Raw genomic sequence first — 16,097 nt, forward strand, 5'->3', positions numbered from 1 at the left:
TTCAAGCTTAAGCAACCACTCTTTATCTCCCGCACCTTTATCTGTGGCTCTGGGAGCCGGGCTGCTTGCCTTCAAGTGCCACTTCTGTGTCCCTGCTCTTGGCCAGGTGCCATCAGCTCCGTGCCCAGCGCCCGACCGGCACTTTGTTCTCTGTGTTCCCAGGCTGGGCCCGGCTCCTCTTGCCAAGCCCAGAGGGTGGAGAGAAGCCTGTGAAAAGAACAGCCCGCTCAGCATCTCTCACGTGCTGCTGGCTGGCTGCAGGCCCAGCGTCCCCAGCCTGGCGTGTGTGCGTGGCTCCTGGCTACAGACCCCTGCCCGGCAGTCCGAGATCTACCCGAAAACTCAAACGGAGGTGTTCAACCTTCCTGCAGGTGCAGGAGTTTCCGTGTCTCTGGTGTAGGCTCCTCTGGCAGCGGCAGAGCAAGCATCCTGCAGAAGAGGGACCGGGACATCTTCCAGCACTGACGCACCGAGAGGGCTCCAGCCGTCTATCTGTAGCTGTGTGGATAAGGGCTTGGGGACAGGGTGAGTCTCAAGGCTGTGTTTAGTGTCCACCTCGCTCTGCTGTGACCTTTGTGAAGTATTCAGCTCCCAGCAGGAACTCAGAATAGGTCTCGTATCCCTGCCCCGTGGACTGTGCAACTTCTCTGCCTTCTGTGAGTTCAGTAGCTGCTGAGTCAGGGTACGTGCGGGGAACGATGTGTCGTAAAACATCAAGGATTTCCCAGTGTCTCAGTGTCCTGGGATGGACGTTCTCATGGCCAAGGTCACCTTGCTGCGTGTGGCTGTACCGGGTGCTGTGTCAGCACTGAGCTTTCCTCACTGCATGCAGAGTGCCGGTTCCTAGATGTTCTTCTCTAACTGTCCTGGCTTGCTGGCCGCATCCAGACCTCTCGCTGGGAGGGCCCTTTGCTGCTGTCAGCTGTTGTTGAGGAACAATTGACTTCTTTCCTCCTCTTGCTTTGGCTGCTGAATCTCTTATCAGCGTGCAGCCGTGATGAGAGCTCTGCTCCGCGTGCTGCAGGGCTGCGATTACATTGCCCTTTGTTGCCTGCCCGCGCTGGAGGTCCTTTGTAGACCAACCCTGCCAGGCAAGCACTGCTCTAGCAGTGCAGTGAGGGGAAAAAAAGGTGAGGCCATCCCCGCAGGCAACCGCTTGGAGCTGCAGTCTGCATAAGGACCACGGAAGAGGGCTGATGCAGCAGCACGTCCTGCCAGCCGCTGGGGAGGCAGCTCCAACAACCGAGATGCTCCTTGCCATCGCGCGGCGACTTGCATCACTAGGGGTTTCCGTGGTGGAAGTGCTGATCGCCCCGTAGGTAAGGGCTTGCGATTGTGCACAGTGGAGAAAATTCCAGTGTATTTGAGCTCAGTGCTGCAAGGAGGTAGATTCCTGCCATGCAAAAGTGAGGAGGAGGAAACAGTCAATGTGACCTTGAGAGACTAGCTCAGAAACCTGGTTTTATGAAAGAGAGATCCTGCACTTCAGGGAGGAAAGCTGGGCGCAGGTGAGAATACCCAGCCTGTGAAGACTGGTAGGGGACAGATACAGGGCACGAGGGAAGGCAGATATGTTAATGCTCCCCTAGGGAGAGGATTAAGATCTGAGATAAACAGGAAGCTCCCGGATGAGGTGAGCTTACTGAAAAACAAAGGGAAGAAGGATGAGAGGTGCAGAGCTTCTGCTAAAAATGCATACCTGTGCTTAACTGTCGAGATGGCTTTTGGTCACTTAAATTGAGGAGGAATGTTAAAATTCAGACCAAGTAAGAGACCACCAGAGAGATCTGTGTTTCAGCCAAGCCAGATGTGATGCACCTGAACACTTCAGCTTTTGAGCACTGTGAAGGAGAAGTGGTATTTGTGCAGCAAAGATCCCCTGTGAGTAGTCATTCTCCCCCAGAGAAACGAAACAGCCCGTGTGCTACTGGGATCCATAAACCAGAAGGTGTTTGGGGGGGCTTACACATACAAGCATAGCACCAAGGAGCTCCCAAGCAGCCACAGCTCTGCGAAATACACAGCGAGAAGTGCGGCGCCTCATCGGTCTCACCGCTAAGCATGTGTTGCGTTTGCTGTATCACATCGAGCATATGCTTGCAGGAAATAAGGGAGGGCAAACAGTAAGCAGGATTTGTTTGTAAAGTACAGGCTGGCAGACAAACTCGGGTTCTTTCTGCTAGCTGTACAGCCTGGGAGCTTGAAGGGAAAGTGACAGGTGGATATATTTGGAACCCGAGTGTCTGATTTGGTGACTCATGAAATCTAGCACTCAAAATTTAACGCAAAGCAGGTTGGCCATGACGCTGCTGTGCAGGCTGAGGGCCGATTGCTAGATTGCACCTGGGGAAGCGGTGGATGGGTTGGGCTTTGTCTCGATGGCAGAGGAAGAGATGTGGGCTGGAGTGGGACACGTGGATGGCCCCGTAGGGGTGCCCAGGAGGAGCTGAGACTTGTGGTGTTTCGGGAGGCAGCATGCAGGCGGTAGCGTAGGCAGGAGGCAAACAAGGTGGGCCTGGAGACCTCTTGTAAGTGGTATGGAGATGCCAGGTGCTGCGTTGGTGTTGGTTCTCTGTCATCGGTTGGACTCTGGGCAGCAGAGCCACCACTTGGTGGTGTGGGTGAGCATCCCTGAAGGGGACGGGGACACCATCAGTCCTTGCCCAGGGCCGCTGAACTGGGAGCTGTTGGGAACACCCAGGAGCACCCAGCAAGATGGGCCATGGGAGCAAAATGCAGGGAAGAGAGGCCCGAGAGCTTTTAAGCTGGTGGCAGATTCTTCAGCTGTGAGAAGAGGAGAGCAAACCACGGCGTAGCGGGGTTTCAAGCCGCGGCACAGCTCCGGTGCAGCCCCGCTTGGCAGGGTACGTTATGTTCGGGCACCGTGCGGCTTGGAGGCGCTGCTGACAGATTGGAGGGAGTTCCTGCAAGAAGACATAAACAAGACCTAGCTGTCTGGAGCTAAATCCGTACCGCTAGGCAAGGCAGATGGTTTCCAGTGGGCGAAGGCAGGATGAAGGGTTTTGCTGATGTTCCAAGGCAGGGTTTGGTCATTGACTGTCCTGGGTGGTCAGGCCATCCTGAAATGGAAAAGGTTCCCTGCCTTCATGAAAGTTAGTAGCCACAATATCTTCTCCTGGTTGAGAGTCGTGGATGAGAAAATAGCCTCCAAGAAAGAAAAGGAGTTACGTAGCCTAGTCAAGAGAGGACTGTCCAGCTGAAAGCGTAGCAAGAAAATGGTTTGGTTGAAGATTTCCCTCCTGCTGGGTTTCCCCAGCTCACAGACCGGCTTTACCCAGGGGAGTTCTTGAGACATCTTTGGCTGTGCCTCTGAAATGAAGGAGCAGCACAATGCTGAGCCCTGGGAAGGATGCAGGAGCCTCAAAACATGCTCCCCTTCAGGATCACCCTCCAGCAGGTCCAGAACAAAACATAGGAAAGAGTTCCCCTTCCCATTCAGGCAGGGAGAACATGCTTCCTTCCCATTTTGCTCATAAAATGAGCTCTGCAAGTCTCAGTTGCCTTTAGGAGACAAAGACACCTCGGTTTCTGTACTCGAGGCCTGATGCAAAGCCAGCTGGAAGGACTTTGGACCTAGGGCAAGGGTGCGTTTGGTTTTTGATTTGAAGAAGCTGAGCCTGCCAGATTGAAGCTTCGGAGGCCCGGCATCTGCAATCAGAGGCTGCCCGGCTGGCTTACGCAGACGGTGAAGCGTGCAGGGAGCTCCGTGTGCCGGCTGGAGGGATGGAGAGAAGGCAGGGCTCTCAGGGGCCCTCCCTCTCCGGTACTACAGAGCTAATCCCGGCTGTGTGTGCCTCAGCGCTGTGTCCGTGCTTGTTCCAAGCGCGCCCGTAGCACCTCTGCTTCCCGACGCTTTGCCCCACGGCCAGCGGGTCGCCTTCCTCCTCGCCGCGCCCAGCACGTCAGCGCTGCTCAGCCCTCGGCTGCCCAAAAGCCCCGTGCCAGGCCTGAAGCGTGGCAGCTTCCCCACCCTGTCTGCAGCTGGAGAGCTGCGTGCTCCTTCCTGTGCTGTGAGAAGGGCTTCCTGCTAGTCCACGAGGTTCCTTCCCTTCTGAGGCTGCTCATCTTGTTCACAGAGAGTCGGATGGGAGAAGAGCCCCTTCTCTCTCTTCATCTGACCTCAATCCATAGTGCCCTGCCCTCAGAGCTGCTGCCGCCCCGCTGCCCCTTTCTGTGTCCAGCTGCCTCTCGTGAGGCTGTCACGTTGCCATAAACAGGCATGCCTTCCCTAATTACCGACCGGCTGATTAAAATTTGCCGGCGAGAGCACAAATGGACATGGCCTGCGTGCTTACGTCTGTGCGGCTGCGTGCGCAGGCGTGTGCCGGATTTATGGATTTATTTTCTGCAGGCGTCCTCGTGGGGGGACCTCCGTTCCTCCCCGTCCCTCGCAGGGAAGGGGATGGGCTTCAGTATTGCTGAGTAAGAGCCAAAAATGCCTTCTGGCAAGTCTCGCCCTGCTGCCCTCAGCATTAAATGCAGAGTGTAGAAGGGGAAGGCTCCGGGGCTTGCACAGGACCTCGTTTGGTGTCTTGGGGTCCCTGCGCTCCATGCTGTGGTGGGCAACAGTGTTTGTGGTCAGGGGAGGGTTTGGGAGCTGGTCCCCAGCCCTCGCAGCAGCTCCTCACCGCCTCTGTGCCCCAGGTCTCAGGCACCTGGGTCCTTATCCAGAGGCGGGCAGTGGGACCTGGAGACTGCAGAAATGTTGTGGTTGTTGCTGGAGAAGTCCCCTTCTCCCTCCTGCGCTGCTGGAGGGGATTTCTGTCCCATAACTGGGAAGTGTGCCACTGAGCCACGAGGCTGCTCGCTGTGAGCCCCTCCCCAGCCCGTACTTTGCCCAAAACTTTGCGCCCTGCCCTGCTCATGTCCAGGGGGGTGCGCTCGAGATCGGGGCCCCACCGAGTGTGGGGATGGGGGTATTTGCACGCCGGGGTATCACAGGTCGCACGCTGCCTTTTGGACCCTGTTTCCCCTGGCCTGATGCCTTCCCCTGCCTGGAAGGCCAGGATGGAGCCCCTCACTGAAGCCCGTGGAGTTCCCACAGCTGAACTGGTTCTCTCATCCTCGTGGAGATGTGACCCACTGACAAGGGAAAGGACATGAGGAACTCAGGTGCCTGATTCATGCCGTAACCCCACGAGGAGCTGGGTCTGACCTGAAGGGATGTGACGGGAGATCGCTTCTGGCCTGCTGGAGGGCTGGGAGGAACGAGATGTTCCTGGCATCCCTGCGAGCTCAAAGGCTGCATACATCTTGGGTGTAATCCACAGCTTTTCTGCTTGGAAGGTTCTCTTCCAGCCTTCCTTCTAGGCTTTAGGAAAAAAAAATACATCTATGGGACCTGTTTCTGTAAAATGTGGCCTGCATTATCCGCAGGCTCGTGAAGTTTGTCTTGAATGCCTAATGGCTTGTATAAATAATGGTTATGATGGTGTCGTGGGCCATGCGAGTGCATGAGCCTTGTTTCTTCTAGAAAGAAGACTGAAAATGGGGCTATAAAACACGCAGGAACAGGGTAAATGGTTTGGTCTCTGCAGAGGAAAGTCATCCTTCCCTGATCTGTTGCGAGTCTTCCGGTGCTTCACTGCAGTATCTAATACTCGACCAGCTGGCGCGATTTGCTTGGGTGTTTAGAAAACCTCCAAAATTCCCCGCAGAAGGTGAAGTTGGAGGAGGCGTAGGGTCCTGCATCAAAAACTGGCCAGGGGTCCAAAAAGCGTATGAGAGTGGCTGAGCGATTTCCAGCGTGATCAAAAGAAGCACAGGGACGGGGCTCTCCGCTATTAATGACCCCGAAAAGACGCGTAGCAAGGTACCCAAAAGCTGCAGGTATCCCGGGGTCGTTCGGGTTTGTCAGGATGAAACGATGCCAAAGGGACAGGGAGCAAAGTGCTGCGAGGGGAGGGGAAAGTCAATACGGAGAAGTGCAAAGCAAGGCGTTTTGGAAGGAAGGCTTTGTTCTGGGACACCGCTGGCTTCTAAATTGGTGCAGCTACGGAGGGCCAGTCATCGAGGCACTTTTCCTCAACACGCCAGGTGCCATCGGAGGAGTAAATCATGGTCAGACGCGCGAGGAATTGCGTAAGAGATGCTGAGAGCATCAGAATGCAGTCCTGGGAGTCAAGGTCGTCTCCCGCGTCCAGGCTGTGGTGTGTGCTCCTGGCTGGGGCTCCGTAGGGTCAGGAGAGGGCGGGCGGTGCTCGGGGATGCGGTGAGGGTGGCGGGAGGAAGCCTCGTGCCGTGGGAAGGAGAGGGGGCTCTGTGGTAGGTATCCCCGGAGGAGGCCCAGGGAAGGCATCCGAAGGAGTGGAGTTGGGGTAGAACAATGCAGTCTTTTACTTGATGCTACCACTGGAACTCATTGCCACAAGATACCTCCAAGTTCATGAAATTCCCCAAAAAGAGGGGTGAGAAGCATTTCTCTTTGCAGCGTGCCTTCTAGGCTGGCGCTCAGGTAAAAGCAGAGGGGCACGACCATTCCTGCTCCGGAGCACGCAGCTTCCCGTGGCCGAGTCCTTGGCCTGGTGGTGCCGCTCTCGCGGGGCTGCTTGGTGGCCGGCTCCCCCGCAGCCTGCGGTCCCTTCTTCTGCCAGCTGCTGTCACTCTCGCAGCCTCCATCCTCCTGCGGAGCTCCTGAGTGCCGGCTGGCTCAGCCAGGGTGCGTCCCCCGGCCGCTCCCCAGGCAGCTGCCATCTCGTGGCTTGGCTGCCTGCTGGGCATGGTCCCCTCTGTGCTTCCCCTGGAGCTGCTCTGCACGGGGGCAGGAGGACCTCCCCATCTCCAGTGATGCCGCTGTGCCGGCTGCAGCACAGCCCAGGGTCTCCTAGCACTCTGGGGAGGGCACAACAAAAAAAGCCAGCTAAGCAGTAGATCCTAAGTCTCCCCTCTGCCCTCTGTGCAGTGCTTGCAAGTCAGAGGAAGGGAAAAAAACACAGAGGAGGTGGAACCGGCCTCTGATGGGGGCCCTGGGAGCGTGGGGCTGAGCCCCGCCGCGAGCAGAGCGTGGTGATTCAGCCTCATAAAGCTAATGGCACGCGGCCAGGCGAAGGAAATGGTGGGATCATGATGCAGCAACTGTCCCGTAGCGGTTCGCTTCCATCACCCAGACGTGACTTAACGCCCACCCCCCCTTTTTTTGTTCTTGCCTGTAGCTAAATGCCCTCCCTGCCAGGGGGAAGGTGCGGAGACACAGCACCTTTGGGAGGAGGAGCAGTCGGTGAGGAAGAGGTGCACCAAAGAGACACGGGAGCCGGGGAGCAGTCAGGGGAGGCTCTGGGACTGTGCACAGTGGGACCAGCTCCTGGCCCCCAGCTCTAACGGGGCTGTGCTGTTACCCAGCTGGCATGCATCTAACCAGCCCTTTCTCTCTCTTCCCCAGGGAAGACGATGAAGCTGTAGAGATGCTTCCCTACGTGATCGCCACCCTGGGCTCGGCAGGGGGCACCTGCAAAGCCGCCTCCTGCAGCAACAGCACCAAGGACTACTGCTACAGCGCCCGCATCCGCAGCACCGTGCTGCAGGGGCTGCCCTTCGGCGGGGTGCCCACCGTCCTAGCCCTCGACTTTATGTGCTTCCTCGTAAGTCTGCCTGCTGCTGCTTTGGCACCTCCTCCCCCTAGGTAGTCGGGAAGGGAGGACTGTGCTCTGGTGGTTAGAGCTGGGGGTCCCAAATTCCATCCCTGGCTTTGCTGCTGGCTTTGTGGCCCAGAGCTTTTGCTTGTTCCTCTGTGGGAACTGCAGGATGACAGACATTGCAGCCATAATCTCACCTCCTTGGGACCTAAGGGCTCTTTGAATCCTGTGGCCAATTTAGCAGTTGTGTGTTGTGCCCTGACCTTTCCCTCCCACAGCCAACCCACCACCCAGACAGCCTGATTTCAACAGCCCCGGGAACTCAGGCTGTCCCACAGCCTCCGAGCAGCTCCATCCCCTCCTAACCCCATTCCTGTGCTCTGCAGGCAGAGGACAAAGGGATGATGTTCTGGGTAATGCTTTGTCTCACGGCTCTCCCCTTGCTCTCTTCCAGGCACTGCTGTTTGTCTTCTCCATTCTGCGTAAAGTTGCCTGGGACTACGGACGCCTGGCCCTGGTGACTGATGCTGACAGGTAAGCGTGGGAGAGGGGGAAGGAAAAGAAAACACGAGCGGAAAAGAAAATACAAGAGGGAGGAGAGAGGAGAAGAGGTCACAGGAATGGCGAGGGCTGTCACGGTGAAGGCTTTGCCAAGCCTCTGGAAGTGGCCTTGCTGGCTGTAGCTCTCGCTACACTGCACCTCCAGGTGTGGTGGCGTTGCTCTCAGAGCTAAGGCAGGAAGGGCAGCAGGTGGGGATGGCCAGGATGCCTGGCTGGCAGCGTGAGCAGAGGCTGAAAAGAGGGTGCAGACGTGGAGTTCATCCCACAGAGCTCTTTCTCCCCAAGGTGAAAGGGTTAAGCCACCAGGCATTTTTGGTAGGGTGAAGAGTGAACAAGCTGCAGCTCATCGCTCCCTTGCTCTGCAGCAGGAGGCCGGTGCTGATCCTGGGAGCACGACACACCTGGACAGGGCTGCGTGGACCACTCTGAGGGGACAGAGCAGGGATGGCGGGGGGGTGCATCCAGCAAGCCTCTCGTTTCGCTTCTGGAGGCAGTGCGTGCAGCTAGTTACTGTGTGTGTTTGTCAGGAAGGTAGCACCATGGCAAAGCAGGCAGGGGAGCTGTAGGGCCTGTGTATCTGCTCCCGTGCAAATGAGGGTTTAGCTCGCATCCCAGGTGCTAAAACATCAGTCTTGGTGCTCATCCTCCCTGCCTAAGGTGTGTTTGGGCTGCCGTGTCTTCTAGCAAAAGTCAGGGCCCCTTGGCAATGGTAATTTTATGCAGGAGGACAATGTCTGGGGCTCCTTTTGGAAACATACCTTGCTATTCCTGCTTTTGCTGTCAGCAGCGGGTAGGACGATCGTCTTCTTCCAGTGCTGATCAAGGAACTCCCCTTGATGAAGCCGGAGGGGTTGTGCAGTGGTCTGCATCTCTGCATTATACAGGCTCTGGGGATGGTTTGCTTTGCGTTGTGCTTCGTCACATGCAGGAGGCAAAGTGTGGCCGAAGGCTGGTGGTGGCTGGTGCTTCTTCCACTTGATCAGCTCCGTGAGCTCAGAGCATCCAATGAGAGTTTTGAGGGACCAGGATTTTTGACCTATGACAGATATGTGTTGGCTGCCTGGGAAAGGGAGGAGAGGGGACTCACAGGAGCTGAGAGAGCAGGCTTTAGGGTGCTGTGGCTCAGGGCAGCACCAAGCTCTGGAGGGAAGGACTCCTTCCCCGGCCTCACCACCAGCAGGTTTCTCTTCCTCAGGACGGCGCGGAGCCCTGCTGGGTGCACAGCGCCCTGCGACGGAGGGGACCCAGCGCCCGCTCCCCTGTTGTAACCTCTCCTTTTCTGTTTCTGTGCCCCCAGGCGCCGACGCTGGCAGACGGAGCGAGAGGAGCGGGAATAGTATGTTGTTTTTTCAGGGTCTTGTTTCTTCTCTCTTTCTCTCTGTCTCTCTTTCTCTTCCTTTGCAGTTTTATGTCTTGCTTCTGAACTAATCTAAGTGGCTGGGAGCTCAGGGCTTGGATTTGTGTCTCTCAGGGGATTCACAGTTCTCTTTCCCTCCCCTCCCCTTTGTGTCAGCCACCTACCACAGCTGGGCACAACCTGGCTTTCCCCTCGTAGCCCTTAAATGCTCCCTGTGCACAGCAGCGCCAAGAAGCTGCCAGTGGAGGCAGAGGGTGCCATGTCATGCACCCTGCTGTACCTGCCAGTGTCTTGCTGTGTGATGGGAATAAACAGGAGCTGTGATGGAGTAGCTGGAAATAAACCTGACCCTGTGGCATACTGGGGTTGCCCAGGCAGAGGGCAGCCTCATTTGCCTGGTCCATCCCTCGTGCTGGTGAGCCACGAGGGCCGCTCTCAGGCTCACAGGAGCGCCGAGGTGCATGGAGAGGATCTGGCAGGCCCTTGTACGGCTTTTCTCCTTCCTTCACCCCTCTGAGGCTGCCAGGACCAAAGTAAGTGCTGGCTCTTGTCCCTTATCACCCACCCCAGGCTGGTGCCGTGCCCTGCAAGGCAGCATCTCCCCATGCAGCAGAAGCAGGCTCCCTGCCTCAGCACTGCTCAGAGCATCCTGCAGCACCTTGGCCTGGCATTACCCACGGGGTACTTGTGGGGACTGCAGCTGGCTGCCAGCTAAGCACTGTCACAGACCCTTCCTCCCTGCTCTTTCCTCTTTCTTGCTGGTAGCTGTGGTACATGGCACAGAGGGGATGCCTTGTTCACGCTTGAATGCGTCACTAGTGGCTGGCCCTGCTTCAGGTACGTCTGGCAGCTCTTGGGTGCTAACACCTTGTAGGGGGAGTAAGGCAGAGGTAGCAGAGCTGTCATGCTCTGGGGCTCTGTGGCTTTGTGGGGGGGGTTGGTCACCTCTTATCCTCCTGAGCGCTTGTCTCTCTTCAGGGGTCCACTTGTTCCTCTTCCCATTCCTCACCTGAGCTTGCTGGGGCTCTCCGCTGTCACCCAGGCCTAGAGCACCCCATCCACCTCCTCTGGCTCGCTTTGTTAGTGCTTTGCTTTAAAAAGCCTCCAGCTAGTCGCGGGTACCCCTGGAGCTCCATCTTCAGCTTCCCATCCGTGGCAAGGTCGGCACCCCCTGTCTTCGCAGCACTGCCAGTTGTCCTGGTTATGGCCTCTGCACTCCCCGGAGCAGAGCTGGGTCAGTCTTATCATGAGAGAGTCTCACCATGAGGTAGTCTTATCACGAGAGCTGTGAGTCACGGCCCTTTGCAGTTATGCTCTCTAGTGTTTCTCTGCCCTGCCCTGTGCTTTTCCAGCACCAAGGAGCCAGAAGCACACTGTTGTCAGCGTGCTGGGGTCTCCTCAGGGCCGCAGACAGCAGAAATTCACCCTTTCCCTGTGCCCAGCTGCAGGGTTTTGGGGATTTCAAAGGGCAGAGTGTCCCAGAACTTGGTTGAAGCTTGAGCTGTCCCCGCAGCAGAGCGAGGTGTTTGGCCATGCAGTTGCAAGGCTGTACCCTGCTGTCTAATCTGTTCTGTAGACCCGTGACCTTCAGCTAATCTCCTTTCCCCTCTGGGTGTTGCTTCCAGCTAGGGACTCAGCAGGTGCTGCTCTGCTCTGCGAGGGAGGCCACATGTCCCATCCTCTTCCCTCCTGCAGGGTCACAAGTGTCTTTGCTTGTTTTCCTCCCCAAAGCGTCACCTCCTTGTCTCTAGTGCTCATCTCTCACCTGTTTCTTCTCTAGGTTCTTGTCCATCTGATCCTTCTCAAGCCTGTACCGGTTACAGAGAGACTGTTTTCATCTTTTTTTCCCTTTACTTCCAGCCTTCAGATCAGCCACATCCCTTCTTGCACCTCCAAGGTCCCAGCCTGATGTTGTCACCTTACTAGTGCTATTTAATTTAGATCTCTGGACCGTTTTCCTGCCTCCTTTGCCAGCCTACCCTCCACCTTCACTCATACTGGGGGCTGTTACCTGCCTTGGGTGCTGCAGTTCTTCATCTAGGTCCCTGCCTGTGTCTGGAGCGCAGCAGTTTGGGATATTCACCTCTCCGGCCCTTCAGCCCACAGCCTTTTGCTTCTAGCTGCCTCCCTGCTCCCTCTCTGGGGACCTCTGCAGGCAGCAGACCCAGATAAGGCTGGGGAGCAGCTGATCTGAGCCTGGCTCATGTTTCTCCTCTCCCTGGGCTTCCCTGCACTGAAGTGCTGCTCTAGCAGCAGTGTGGTCCACCAAACTCCCATCCTTTTTCCTGAGGCGACCGAGCTCTGCGGGTGCTGGTGCCACAGGGACTGGGGAGCTGCTGCCAGGGCCTCTTGGAGCTCCCTCCCTGCTTTCTCCACTGGAGCAGGAGGCTCCTCTGCCCTTTTTGCTGGTTGCACACCGCTATAACGCAGCATGGGGGTGATTGAACACCTCTTCTGGTCACAGTGTCCGCTCTGTGCCCCGGAGGGATGGCCAGACATCTCGGAGCAGTAGTCTCCCAGGTAGGGAGCTGTGGCTGGGATGTGCCTCACCCTGCTCTGCTCCCCGTGGGCTGCCTCCTGGTGTCCGCAGTCCTCCGCGCTGGGTTTGTCTCTGCGGTTGTGTTGCAGAAGGGAAGACAGGAGCCCTCACCTGAAGCCCGTCCCCACTTGTGGCACCCTCTCCTTCACGTCTCCTCTTCCCTCTCTAAGCTCCGCACTAAGCAGACGCTCTCTTCCAGCCCCGCGCTTGGGAGCGTGCTCCGGGCACCACCACGCAGTGCCGCCCGAGGAGGGGTCTCTGCTTACTGCTGCCCTCTGCTCTTCGAGGCTGTCCTCTCTCCTCCGTCTCACCTGGGGCAAACTGACCCGAATTAACCGCTGGCCTTCTGAGTGCTCTTGGTTCCTGGCCGAGCTGCCTCCCCTCACCCTCTAACTCCCCCTCAACTTTGTCATTGTAGCGTAGCCTCCGCTCTGCACTCCGACAACCACGACCGCTACGAGCGCCTCACCTCCGTCTCCAGCTCCGTGGACTTTGACCAGAGGGACAATGTGAGTAGTGGCCGGAGGCAAACACCCCTTGCACGTGAATGTCCCGGGGGGCACAGCTTGTGGGAACTGAGGGCTCTTCGGAAGCAGCACTGTTTGCCCATCCCAGAGCCGTAGGTCCCACACCTTGTGGTACGAGAGCATGGTACAGAGCCCAAGGAGATGTGGTAACCACATGGCTTCCAGTCGTGTGCTTAAAGCAGTAGGCTGTGCGTCCATGTGGCTTGGTGGGCATCTGTCCTATCTGTGATCTCGGCTTTAGAAGCCCTGCTTGATGGGGGGGAACCTGCCTGGCTCCTCCTCATGCTGCCATCTACCTTTACTGCTGCAGTCCTCTCTGAAGGGGAGGTGCAGCTCAGTAGGACCACTGGGAATTTCACCTCCCACCCACAGCATCCTGGAGACATTCCTTTCCTTAGGCCTTCTTTGAGGAGCACTGGCTTAGCCTCTCTGCCCTCCCAGCTCCTGCAGAGCTCCTGTCCAGGACAGAGGCTGAAGTACCTGTGTGATGAATTTTCTGGGCTGTGGAGAGCTGCTGTGCTATGCAGGAGCTCATGGCTTTCCTGGGAGGCCAAGCTACTTGGTGTGGGACAGCCACGTGGCAGAATCCAGCCTGCGCTGTGCCCCATGGAGTAAAGTTGTCTCCTCCCTCACCTTGTCTGGCACGTGGCTCTGCACGTCTGGGTCGATGGTCAGGTCCCCCTTGGGTCGGGTCTGTGGATGCGCAGGGACTCCTGATCCTTTGAAGGAGGGAGAAGGGAGCGCAGAGTGATGTGAGCCCCTCCTGTCTTCTCTCTGCACAGGGCTTCTGCTCCTGGCTGACGGCCATCTTCAGGATAAAGTAAGTGCCCCGGGACCTGCCTGCGAGGGGGACCCGCCAGGGGGAGAAGCAGAGGCAGCGTGTGGGCAGAGGCAGCTCCCCTTGGGTGCCCTTCAGAGAAGGGGCTGCAGCAGGCTGCGTGGAGAGCACAAGCAAAGACGGGACTAGATGAGGAGTCCCAGAGCCAAACCCAAGGTGACAGAGGAGAAATGCCAGCCCAGGTCACCTCTGCCTCAGTCCCATCTCAGAAATAGTCTGCTGCTCTCCCTGAGGCTCCTGCTAGGGGCACTGTTGTCCAAGGAAGTCCCATGGCAGCGAAGGGTGGACTGGGGGATACAGGGAGACACATGGTGATGCTCAGGGGTACTCTCTTAAGCATTTCTAGGTTTCAGAGCTCTGTGGAGCCACATCAGCAGCCCTGTACCTCAGCAGGGGCGACAGGGCCCACCGTAAGGATGGGCGTTAGGTGCGGCTCGCATGGGCTCGGCTGCCCTGCAGAGGGCAGCAGCAGGGGGAGTGGAGCTGCAGTAAGCTTTGCGCAGGCAGGTTTCTGCCCGGGCTGGCTCACGGCCAGGTGCTGGAGACCCTTCCCAGGGCATGGCTGCAGCTGTAGGGCTTGATCCAGGGGTGTTGTGTGGGTTACAGGGGTGTTTTGTGGGGTCACACTTGGTGGGCAGCTGTCACCCTGTGCTTTTCTGCATGCCATCAAGTGCTGGAGGAGATTGCCTGATCGTCTTTCTCTCCCCGTCAGGGATGACGAGATCCGGGACAAGTGTGGGGGCGACGCGGTGCACTACCTGTCCTTCCAGAGGCACATCATCGGGCTGCTGGTGGCTGTGGGCGTGCTCTCCGTGGGCATCGTGTTACCTGTCAACTTCTCAGGGGATCTGCTAGGTGAGAGCAGGGAGCCCTGGTCCACCAGGGAGGAGCATTGGCTAGGACAGGAGTAACAGAGAGAAACCCTGAGTCCTGTCCCACTTTAGGCTTGGGGTATCCACAGGGTTGTCCAGGGCAGCCTGGGTTTTGGGTTGGTTTGCAGGTGAGGTCCCTGCCATGCCCCTCCCCAGTAGAGCTCTGTGCCCCTCGGTGTAACTGAACATTCCTGTCTGCCTTTCTCCCCAGAAAACAACGCCTACAGCTTCGGGAGGACGACGATCGCTAACCTGAACTCCGGGTAGGTGTGGGCAGGGATGGGATGGATAATTGTGACCCTCAGGGTGCGTTTTCTGGATGCCCACGTGCTGCAGAGCCTTACCTCCTTGAAGGCTGCATTTCTGCCCTTCCCGTGAGGCTGCTGTCCCTGCTTCTATTTCCAGACTGAGCTCCTGCAGGTTGTTGGCAGGGCCTGTGGGTGCTCTGCCAGTAACGCTCCTCGTGGCCCCAGAGACTTTGTGGGGAGGTCCATGAGGGCCAGGGCTGCAGTGGCAACCTCGCGTTGGCTTTAAGCACGGTCTCTCTTGTGCCAGGAATAACCTGCTGTGGCTGCACACGTCCTTCGCCTTCCTGTACCTGCTGCTGACGGTGTACAGCATGCGCCGGCACACCTCCAAGATGCGCTACAAGGAGGACGACCTGGTGAGCAGGAGCTGGGCGCTCGCCCCGGCACAGCTTCCCCTGGTCTCCTGTCAAGTTGGGTGGTCTGGGAGAGGAAGCACCCCCACTTCCCACAGCAATTTGAGGCTGATGTGTTCTGCCTGGCCAAAGGCAGATCTCCAGTGCGGCAGTCCTGATGCCCTGTGAGGAAATGAGAGAGGCCTGAGCTGGGTGAACGTGTGGAGTGCCCCATGTCTTCCTCAGGAGCTGTTCCAGCTGCTGTGTGGGTTTGGGGCCCTCCTCCAGTTCTCTCTGCCTTCCTGGCTTCTTACTAACATCCCCGTTTCTGTTGAGGTGGCTGCAGTGTGAGCCCCCACCCCGTCAACCTGCAGCACGTTACGTTATGAAATGCCAACAGCTAGCAGAAGCTTAGGAGGTGGGGAGCAAAGGTTCTGCAAGCGTGGGGGCCGCCTTCTCCAACTGTTAGCTCAGGCCAGGGCCTTGGGGTTGATTTTTTTTCTGTAGTCTGGTCTTTCATACCACCCATACCTATCTGCACTCTCTTCCTTCCAGGTGAAGCGAACTCTCTTCATCAATGGGATTTCAAAATATGCCGAGCCAGAAAAGATCAAGAAGCATTTTGAGTGAGTCTGACTGTGTTCCTAATTAAAGGCTGCTCTGTAACAGAAGTTTTAGTGGAGTGGTGCTAGTGTTACCTGAAATGGCAATAACGCATCGGGGGGGAATAGTCAAAATCAGTGAGCGCTTTCATTTTGGGCATCTTGCTGCTATTTTTCTGTGCTAATTTTTATCCCGATATGCACCGTTTTGGGATGTGCCCAGCTGCTATACCTTGCAGAGCCATGGGGGGTCAGCATGGTAAGTAGTGAGACAGGGCACGTGATGAGAAGTGTTCAGGTTCAGAGATGTGAGAAGCAGGCAGGAGGCACTCCAGCAATACCTGTGGGATGCTTTGCTGCTGCTTCGGCATTGATCATGCTCTTTGTAGAAAATTGTATCTTCTTTTTTAACTGAACCCTCAAAAAAGGAAAAAGAAAAAGTTTCTCTTCCATTTCCCCAAACGGTGGCCCCAAAAGAGGGAGCAGAGCCTGCTGCTCTCTTGCTCTCCAGCAGGCTTTTGCTGATGCTCGGCCCGAGGCAGGAGGAAGGCCTGGATGTGTGGGCTTTG

General features: G+C 57.1%; 1 protein-coding gene across 3 annotated transcripts in view; it reads left to right on the forward strand.

Moving 5' to 3' along the window:
• The window catches only part of TMEM63B (transmembrane protein 63B), a 35,507-nt gene that overhangs the window by 11,782 nt on the left and 7,628 nt on the right, over nucleotides 1-16,097 (forward strand). For 2 of the 3 annotated variants that reach the window (XM_035323334.1, XM_035323335.1), the window contains exons 2-10: nucleotides 7,400-7,598; nucleotides 8,047-8,126; nucleotides 9,451-9,489; nucleotides 12,468-12,558; nucleotides 13,359-13,396; nucleotides 14,127-14,269; nucleotides 14,498-14,549; nucleotides 14,842-14,950; nucleotides 15,482-15,552. In XM_035323334.1, coding sequence (XP_035179225.1) covers nucleotides 7,422-7,598; nucleotides 8,047-8,126; nucleotides 9,451-9,489; nucleotides 12,468-12,558; nucleotides 13,359-13,396; nucleotides 14,127-14,269; nucleotides 14,498-14,549; nucleotides 14,842-14,950; nucleotides 15,482-15,552 — 800 coding nt within the window. In that variant the 5' untranslated portion in view covers nucleotides 7,400-7,421. The remainder of the gene's footprint in view (nucleotides 1-7,399; nucleotides 7,599-8,046; nucleotides 8,127-9,450; nucleotides 9,490-12,467; nucleotides 12,559-13,358; nucleotides 13,397-14,126; nucleotides 14,270-14,497; nucleotides 14,550-14,841; nucleotides 14,951-15,481; nucleotides 15,553-16,097) is intronic. The other variant, XM_035323336.1, reaches the window with a different exon arrangement.

The sequence above is a fragment of the Oxyura jamaicensis genome, chromosome 3, assembly GCF_011077185.1.
Source record: "Oxyura jamaicensis isolate SHBP4307 breed ruddy duck chromosome 3, BPBGC_Ojam_1.0, whole genome shotgun sequence".
Taxonomy (NCBI): domain Eukaryota; kingdom Metazoa; phylum Chordata; class Aves; order Anseriformes; family Anatidae; genus Oxyura; species Oxyura jamaicensis.